Below are 10346 nucleotides of genomic sequence, written 5' to 3'. Positions count from 1 at the left end.
AATGCTCAAAAGTGTAGTAAAAAACTCATCCATCATCGTGTCCCTCCACAGGACAATGACTCTCAAGTGGTAGGAGTAATAAATGCCAATTAAGGGGAGTAACATATATGTAGTAATAAGCTCCTCCATCACGATGTCCCAACCCAGGCACCGACTCTCACAAGTAGAAATGGGTGATAAATACTTTTCATTCACAAGACGACGACAAAAGACGTGAAACATGATAAGTACATGTCTGTTACGGTCCCAGATATGACACGTGGATTCTTTGGGAGGATCTGGGGTCTGCCACGGGTTGCAGGTCTTCCAGCATTACCATAGGGGTAGTAGGAAGACATGGGGAAGACAAAAACGAAGATCAAGCCTAAGGAAAACTTGAAAACCCTAGAGCTCGTTAAGGAGAACTCTAAGCCTCTTTACGCTAGATTTAACTTAATTCTTAATACTTCAATGCTTCCTTTTTCTCATTACTCTTACCCCTTAAATAGGGTTCACCCTGTTAGGGTTTAATAAAATATTACAGAAATATCCCTATGAATAAAATATTCCAAAAATATCTCTATTAATAAATAATTCCAAAAATACCCCTATAGCCTAAAACTGAAATAAAATAAAGTAAATTAAAGAAAACAACTAAAATAATAATGTTATTGCATGCATAACATTACACCCCCGCTGGAAGACGAGCTTGTCCTCAAGCTCGGAAGAAGTGTCTGCGCAAGTGTCTACCGCGGTATTTGGGGAGCCTCAAGCCAGCTAAAGAATTTTTTTTTTCCAAGTTGGCCCGGTCCGAGTTGGCCCGGTTCTGGAAGCCCGATCCCGCACGCGAGTCAGCTTCCTGCGCTATCAAATTTTCCTAACTTAGGAAAATTCGAATCGGGAGTCATCTTCCTCCTTCGGCGAAAATTTCGCCCACGGTTTCAGAAATCTTCCTCATCCTCATGTCAATCCCGTACAGAGCGGCCGTCGGACATTGCAGGAACCTCGGCTCCTTCCCTCACGACACCGATAAAGGTGGGAGACGGTCGTATGCTATCCTCACGACACCGCACAGTGCGGAAATTTCGTCGACGGAGTCTCCTGCTGCTCCGGCAGTGAAGAACAGCCCTTGGAGGCTTCGCCGTGATCGGGGAAGATGAGAAGACTTCTGTCTGCGGTGCTGGAAGAGGTGCGGCTTGCCGTGAGAAGGTGATTTGGGAGGTCGAACCCATCGACGCAATTGGGGCAGAAATTTCTGCCGTGTTCTGCGGTGCTCGAGATATTGGCGCCTGACGTTTTTCCAGCGTCGACGAGAGTGTAACATAATACCTCTCCGATTTCGGCTTTCCCGGGTCCTTCTTGGAGATTTGCAAGGTCCCCGGATTCGGATTCATCGAATCGACAGAAAACCCGTCCGATGTCCTAAAATATGATGTCCTGCCGTCTTATTTCAGAAGTGCTGAGGCTGGTTTTGGAGTTGATCTCGACTTTGATTTCGGGAGTTCAGGGTATTGCTTGTCAGATTTTCATGATCCGGAAATCAATTTTGACGGGGCTGTCGCTGGAGTTTCCTGCTCGGTGATTTCCAATTGCCGATTTTCTGATGAAGGGTATGCTTAATACCCTTTCGTTTTTGGAATTTCTGAATCCCAAAATTTAGAGGTCGCCGCAACCAGAGATACAAAGAGGTCTCTGATTGTTTGCTTCTCGTGCGTGTCCGAGCCAACGTCAACTCTAGTAGCCCTCTTAATTATAGAAACTTCAATTGCAGCAATTTCAATGGAAGATTCATACAATGCACATATTTTTCCCATATCTTTGCATACTTTTTCCATTAAATCATATACCTCATCCAAAATAATCCATCCTTTTGGGGAAAATGAATAGCCCATTGTGTTCCTACTCTGATACCAGTTGTTACGGTCCCAGATCTGACACATGGATTCTTTGGGAGGATCTGGGGTCTGCCACGGGTTGCAGGTCTTCCAGCATTACCGTAGGGGTAGTAGGAAGACATGGGGAAGACAAAAACGAAGATCAAGCCTAAGGGAAGCTTGAAAACCCTAGAGCTCGTTGAGGAGAACTCTAAGCCTCTTTATGCTAGATTTAACCTAATTCTTAATACTTCAATGCTTCCTTTTTCTCGTTACTCTTACCCCTTAAATAGGGTTCACCCTGTTAGGGTTTAATAAAATATTACAGAAATATCCCTATGAATAAAATATTCCAAAAATATCCCTATTAATAAATAATTCCAAAAATACCCCTATCGCCTAAAACTGAAATAAAATAAAGTAAATTAAAGAAAACAACTAAAATAATAATGTTATTGCGTGCATAACAATGTCATTCACAAGACGACAATAAAAGACGTGATAAGTAGGTAATGCCTGTTGTTCACAAGACGACGATAAAAAACCCACGAGATATAAGTCTCAATAGACTTAAAACACCCAACCATGATAGACTTAAACTCCCAACCGAAGCAATATGTAAGAGGTTGGCCCAAAGAGGTATGTGAGAGTCAAATAAAAGATGGTAGGAAAACGGCTGCCACCACTTCTTCAATAATAATGTTTCATCCAAAGAGACACAATACAACTAAAATAGGCTTGGGCCTATATAACATGAACCAAAATAATAAAAATCCTTGTAAAATGACCCATGAAATAATCCGATGCGAGTATTTGCATCAAATAATATGTTACGAATACCTCAAACTAATAATCCAACTGGAGAAATAGAATTGAGTCGAGCCCAGTCAGGTATCACCAATAATTACCACAATTATTATTGCGAGTCAGGATTCTTGGTCTTCAATTTTCTTTGCTGCAAAAATTTATTCTTCAAAGCAAAAGCTTCATCTTTTGTGCTCTCCCTTTCTTGATTATTTTGGTCACATAAAATTTACCACAACATATGGAATAAAATATCTATTTTTTGTATTTTTTCTACTTTTCCCCCTCAAGGTGGGAGGTAATGACAGTGATCCTAGCTTGAACCAAATAACATAGATGTAGTAATATGTTCATCAATTACAACAACTCAAAAAGTGACGCAAAACAATCGGCTTAAATTCGGATTTTTCAATGCAACAGGATACCAACATGACCTTTGATTCTTCCAATGCGAATATATCTTTAAATATATATCAGATTAACATGAAACTTTCTCCTTCTAAAACTAAAATTAAATACCTTTCATCCAAGCATAAATTCTCTTCATAAAATATACTTCTATTGAGATATATAATCTGATAGATTTCGATTTCTACTGAACTAAGTACTATTTTCCTTTTTTCCAACATGACCATTGACTCTTCCAAGATCAATATCTTCATATAAAAAACTCAAATCGAGAATTAGTTGAATAGGTAAGAAAATAGATTTATAGATCTTTTTTTTATATATAATTCTCCATATAAAGTCTCGTTCTTGATAGAATAAAATAACTCAGAAATTGGGAAGTTTTTTGTTGCTGCACGAATCTCTGTTGCAATCTAACATTTGCTGCTTCAAATATCAATTTCTCTTTGTAGATAACTCCGATTGCAAAAAATTGTTTTTCCTTCGAAAGTAGACTCAAATATTTTTTTCATCAATATATAATATGAAATATAAAAAGCTCAATATAGAGGTAAAAGCGTAAATCAAATAACGGGTATAGGGATTGAAAAAAAAGAAATACGAACCTAAACTGCTAGAGATAATAAATCAAAAAAGATCACATTACCTCTGTGGGTTAACCAAGTCAACTCACAAAACCTGCTCTGATACCATGTTGAATTTATGGGAAAAAAATACTTCATTGACTTATTATAATCAAAGTACAGGAACCTCTATTTATAATAGAGGAAAATAGTAAAATCTAACTACAATTAAACTACATTTGTCCCAATTATACCCAAACTCTAACACTTAAAGATAATTCCTAGCATAATTAAATAACCCAATATAAATAAATTACTAACATATCTAAAACACTTTTAAACTGAAACTCTTTTGTGAGACTTACTGCCATAATAATTTTGGTTATGTAAAACTTCTTATTATATAAGACTTCTCATACCACCTAACGGGAACATGGTAGATCCCACTAGCTCGTGATCATAGTAGGCCCATATCTTATGGGTTTGGGCCCATCTTCCAACACACTTAGATATGTGAGTCTTCCTTAGTCGTGTAAGTTTGGGCTCATCTTCCAACAATTCAAATCATTGAAGACAGATCATATTCATTTCTAACTAAGAATATTTTAGCTATTTACATGCAACAACTTACCCTTAAAAGCTGATGTAAAAGAAAACTCCCTAGTGTTGCACCACATCGAGCAAGATACCAGATCGATTTTCTTTTACCAATCAATAACCAGTAGGCTACCACAAACATTTAAACAAATTCTACATAAGAATTCTAGGTCATATTTCTACATACATCCAAAAACCCATGGAGCCCTCAACGCAACAATTACTCCACAATGGAGATGGCTAGTCCTAAATGATTTTACCACAAATGCAATAATAATATACAAGCAACCACAGAAAAGTGCAAGGACTTTATGTGATCTACAAAAAATAGGCATGTTTGTTCAGCTGATTGGTGCAAGGACACTACAATGTCCATTCTGAGGTGGGAATCCCTTGCTTTTGAAACCACTCAGGCATGTGGAACTTCTCGTAAAGCGCAGGCCTCACGTCTTTCTGCAATGATAGCTGCTTCAGTAGTGGGAGAACAGCCTCAAGAAGCTGAAGAAAAGCAAGACAAAATCAGAATAAAGCTGAGGCTGTACTAAAAAACCCAAAACATTTTTTAGCTAGCTTTCCCAGAGCATACCTGTTCATCAAACGGTTGTCCAGCTGAGAATGGAACACATGGTATTCCATTCACTGGTTGAAGCAAAAAGCTGAATGGGTTGTTATCAACAATGACTGTTCGACATAGATCCTTTGATATGCAAGAAAGATCTTTAACATGTTCCCGATAGTTGCTGATTCAGGATAAGGTAAGATTTCTATCAAAGAAGGGCATAAAGTATTGGACAACCACATTTTCAATATTAAACATTCTTTATTGAAACAATACGGAAATGGCAATGAGGACTAGGACTGGGAATGAACTGTGCAACTATGATCTTTTAGGATGCATTATTCTTCTTCGTGAAAAAGTTTTGCAAGTCTGGAGTTCCAAAGCTATTTAGGTACGAATATACAAGCAAGAGATACAGATTGCCACGAGCACTAGAATTGCAGATACACAAGTATTCCAAGTTTGCTCAGCCACCCCCCGCATGCTAGAACGGTTAATTAATCAGCAGGGAGTAGACAGGTACTCAACATCTACTCAGAAAATTGCTAACAGGACAATCTTCGGTTATCTATGTATAAGGGAGAGAGATTAAACAATGAGAATAAAGCAGTGACTTGTAAAATGCCAGTACATAAGGAATATCAAGTATCACATGGAACTAGTTTTATATTTCTCCTAAACAATCATGAGATTTCAGAGCATAGCTATAGACCAAAACTAAGTCCATATGTAAATACGGATCCACTTTAGGTTGGGTAAAATGTTGAATTGGGACAGTTCTGGTATAAAACATAAATTATAGTGAAAGAGCAACAGGGATTCGAGATGTTTGAACCCCAAGTTTACCTTGCTTTTTAAATGGTGATCGACAAAAAATAAAATAAAATAACAGCATTAGAAGTCAGAGTTGGGTAAATGAATCAAAGGACCTCAAAGATTCTTCTTCAACAAGTGAGACTTGAACATTCAACATCCACAGCCCCATTGGAAGTTGAACCAAGACTGTACAATAAGAATTTCCTTCACACAGGACAGAGTGAAAGGCCTAATTCACAGCTTTCAGATATTACTATAAAAAATCTGAACCAAAGTTACATAACTCTCTTCCACCCTCACATGCAATCTCCCAGAACTAAGTTTCCTATTAACACTAGCAATCACCAACTCAGATGGGCACCTTAACACTTATTAGGCTTTTCCTAACTGAACTATCTAATTAAAGCTAAACTTTTACTTTCAAACTAAAAGTTAGGTAGATCCACCATTTTGTCAGGAAAGGACTTGCTAACTATGGACTTTATGGTTTTAGACATTCTCAAAGCAAAGAACTATAGCTAAAACCAAAGACATAAGGCTTACAAACAAAAGATTTTCTAAAGAAAACTCTTCCGGGATAGTTCTCTTTACTGTTTTTAAGAACTCATAACCACTGGAAGAGGATAAGTGTTCTTCCCTATAATGGTTAGATACTAAAGATAAAAAAATTTGAGCAGTTTTCTTCCTTAGCTTTGATTGCATCTTTCAATAGAATGTCTTATATATAACTTATTTAAGAAAATGACAATCATTTCAACCGATATAAGTAGTGAAAATTTTCTTTGTCAGTAGTTTGCAGTCACTGACACCAAGTCTAATCCGGTGAATAAGTTTGTTACAACCAAGACATGCAAAATCTCTGCCATGACTTCAATAAGAGTACTTTTTTGGACCATATTTTCCCTTCAATGCTACATTGCAACAGTAAATAGTGATCTTTGCACCAAAATGTGTGCAAGTAAAAGTTCCCAGATTGAAGAAAGTACAACTTTAAATGAAGGAGCCACTTGGTAAGAAAAGAGTCACTTACGTGCTTATCGTCGAAGGCCGGTAAAGACGAAGACAAAATCTATTCCCAAGGTCAATTTTATCAACAAGTGGACTTGCATAACCTGTTCAGCAACAAAGTTAGTGATGGAATGAAAAATGCCCAGAAAAGAGAAGTTAACAGATTACAGCCACAAAAATTGTCAAGAAGGGTGAGGATGAAACCTTCAAGTCCAGCAGTAAAGAGCACAAGATCAGAAAATTGGCTGATCTCCTCTAAAAATTCATGTAAGCCTGGACGCTCAAATACTGTGACATGATTCACTTTTTGTTTTCCTTCCCCTTCCTTCAGTATAGATAATATATTTCCATTAAAAGTTGTCGAAAATGGTTCAAACAACTAAATTTTAAAAAAGGAAAAAAGAAAGAGGAGATAAAAACAACTAATATGGAGACCTTATCTCCAGATATACACTCCAACTCAAACCACTTCAATCCGGCTTCTATAGCCTGATTACGAATGACAGAAGGCAAACTTGACGTTTCATATGCACAAACCAAAGTTTCATCTAAATCGAGCACTACCTGCAAGTATTCAGAAGAGAGCAACTCAATCCACATATATATGAAGAGGAACAAACAATGTAAAGAGCAAAATCTAGGAGGGACAAAAATTTGAATGCAGCATCTCCACTTCATTTTGTGGAGGTTCTTTCTGGTAATATTGAGTCAAAAAGATACATTAGGATTCCCTTTCAATAGATAAAAGTGGGTATGAAACTCTAGAATGATTACAATCTTGAAACTTAAATCATGTGAAGTTTACAGGGCTTAATCTAACCCGCTCCATGCCAGGCACGTTATCCTATTCTCAATTCCCATAACCTACTTGAGAAGTCATTCATTCCTGAGTCCAAGGTGAGCCTATAAAGAAAGGAAGCAAAAGAGAAGGCACAAAGGGAGAAAGAATGAATTTTGAAAAGAAAAAAGGAGACAATGCATGCGTATATGGATTAAATTCTGGGAAGTTCAAAAATACCAATCATTTGAAACCATTTAATAGAGCATCAACCTCACTAAAGTTAAGACTAGAGGGAAAAAGAACAACTTCGCGAATGAAAACTTTTAGTTTGACAAAACTACTAATGCTTCAGTTCGCCAACACCTCTAGATCGTTTTCCTTTTTCTCATATCATCGAATGCCTCTATAATTCAAACAGATGAGACTGAGGCCTCACGAGAAACCAAGAAATCAAGAATTGAACCAACAAAGCTAGATATCCGTAAAGATTCATTTCGGGTATGCAAATAGCATCTATCCCCGTTTTAGAAGAAAGAGGATGAAAACCCATGATTGATTTAAACTCTTTGTATCCCTTAATCTTGATTGGAAGAAACTCAGTCACCAGGTTAACAATCCATGGCCAAATATCTATCGCACAAGTTTCTCCTATAATCACTTCTCACCAACTCCGCGCAAAACCAAACTGCTAACTTGCCGTTTGTCTCACGCTAAATCTCCAACACAGTATGATGTTTCGACTCCATAGACTTGTTGACCACGGAATCCTTTTCTGGCACTCACTTCCTATCAGTCCATCACCCATATGATTCAAGACTTGCCTCAAGTCCTCAACTCGAAGATACAACCAAAAAGTCACCTCCACCTTATCGGAAAGGAAAAAAAACGAAGGAGAAAAAGCAAATGGTAGAAAAGAAGAGAGATCGCATCCGTACCGTGAGCTTATTATGAATCGTATCATCTCCATCAGTAGAGATGCGAGCTGGGGGCGAGTCCGCGACAGGCTGCTGCACCGGCAAAGGCTTGAACACGGCGGATGAAGACGTAGAAGACGAAGACAGGAAAGGTTGCCGGAGGCCAATAAAGGAGAGCAGCTGCGCCAAGGACGGCGTGATTTGTAAGACTACCTGAAAGACGAAAGCCAACCAATTCAACACAGTCCGCCACACTTGGATGGTCTTCTTCGGCGCATACACCTGCGCCGGGGCCAGCTCCGCCATGACCGCCATTGGTCCACCAAAAAATCACCCCGCGACCTGCGGCTGCTCACTCGCAGATAGAATCAGATTGTGTAAGAAACAACCCAGTTAAACTTACAGTAACCTCCTCCTTCGCCCAAATCTCCGCGACATAATATCCTCTCTCCCTCTCTCTCTCTCTCTCTCTCTCTCTCTCTCTCTTTCTCTTCCTCAAAAAAAAATTGATCTTTGAATTTTGGTTTTGTTTTCTTCGCATACGTGAGGCCTCTAGCGTCAGAGTCCCGGCAGGTCGTCTTCTGGCAACGGATGTGAGAAAGAAAAATACAAGGGCAAAAAGAAGAATCGTAATTAATGACGGAGATGAATCGCGGGTCCCACTTCACGAACATTTATCCTCCAATGAGAGTTACCAGCGCTTGCTTGCTACCCCACTCCTTTGAGAGAATTTCTTGACCTCTTCCGGTCTTCTCCCGTGCACCACCCTTCCGCCCGAGCCACCCAAATCAATGGTCCACTTCGTCTCTTTCTCGATCCACTTCAGTCGCTAACCCCTCTAAGACGTAAAGCATCCAACCTGATTGGACGATACGCTCTCAGCGGTCAGACTTAAAGTGGGACCCATTGCGGCCCAACACCCTTTGTCGTTTAGTGCCACGTCTCCAACTAATATCCGCCACCGATCTCGTGGGGCCATATGGATGGGAGATTAGAATTTGGGGAGAGTGGGAGATGAGATTGATTAGGGAGGAAAGACTTAATTATAATTAAACTAATTAAGGGAATAAATCGGTTCGCGGCGGCCAAGGCCAAGGGGCAGCTGGCGTGTCGATCCGGTCAAAACATTCGGAATTTACTATTTTGACTCCTCTACAAATAATTATTACAAGAGGGCCCTTCCCTTCTTGGTAGAGGAATTGGTGGGTGGAGAGGAGGGAATGGGGAGGTCGAAAGGGTGAATAGGTTTGTTAAGTTTATTTTTATTTTTTTAGTCTATTTTACTTTGTTTTATGTGCTTTCACATTTTGGAGGGGTTAGTCCAAAATGAAGCATAGATGAGTTATGTGCGCATTACTCCGTTCATTTGATTAGGTTGTTAGTCCAAAATGATCTCCTCTTCATTTGAATCATGCCATGTAGTCTTCTCATGCAAAAATGGGAGAATCGTGTTTCATACTTATTTTGTAAATCATCCAGATGAATTATGTAAGAGACGCATTTCTCTCTCCCCTGAACGAAATTTTTTCCCTCATTTCGCTTTGTTCTCCCACTCTCTCGACTTCCTCTCTTGAAAAAAATTTCTCCCGCTCTTTTCTCCCTCTCGGCTTTTCACCCTTCTCGGTCTTCCTCCCCCGATTTTTTTTTCACTCTATCTTCTCCCTCTCAGCTTTTCACCCTTCTCAGTCTTCCTCCCCCGATTTTTTTTTTCACTCTATCTTCTCCCTCTCGGCCTCTGTTGTAGAGCCGCCATCGCAGAGCACAAGAGGGCGGGCCTCCATCTCATCTCCCTCTTGTCATACTATTAGAGCGTCGCCTCTGTCGCCATTGTTGTTAAACACCTAGCCAATACTACCCAAAAGACCGGTTTGGTACGTAGCGAAAAACCAAGTTTTTAACTCAGGATCATAACATGACACACCCCTTGGAGAAAGAGTTTGCCTTCAAGCTCTTATGAGCCGATGCTCAACAAGTTCCTCCATTACGAGTCAACGTCCACGGCGGCCCACTCTAGCGACACTGCTAGGTCGCTCTTTACGGGAT

At 39.4% G+C, this 10346-nt stretch overlaps 1 protein-coding gene across 1 annotated transcript; it reads right to left on the bottom strand.

Moving 5' to 3' along the window:
- Positions 1–4325: 4325 nt before the first annotated feature.
- On the bottom strand, positions 4326–8881 carry LOC137966406 (uncharacterized). The gene is made up of 6 exons (XM_068813000.1): positions 8325–8881; positions 7044–7172; positions 6813–6933; positions 6631–6712; positions 4812–4965; positions 4326–4723 (listed from the first exon to the last, which is right to left on the bottom strand). The coding sequence occupies exons 1-6, from the start codon at positions 8616–8618 to the stop codon at positions 4589–4591; spliced, it is 915 nt and encodes a 304-aa protein (XP_068669101.1). The 5' UTR covers positions 8619–8881; the 3' UTR covers positions 4326–4588.
- Positions 8882–10346: the final 1465 nt, after the last annotated feature.

This window comes from Aristolochia californica, unplaced genomic scaffold (assembly GCF_029961685.1).
Source record: "Aristolochia californica isolate CCGP_79_NKW_82.1479 unplaced genomic scaffold, dmAriCali1.0.hap1 SCAF_5, whole genome shotgun sequence".
Classification (NCBI taxonomy): domain Eukaryota; kingdom Viridiplantae; phylum Streptophyta; class Magnoliopsida; order Piperales; family Aristolochiaceae; genus Aristolochia; species Aristolochia californica.
Note: the sequence above shows the minus strand (reverse complement) of the source record. Positions and strands in the feature narration are given on the sequence as shown.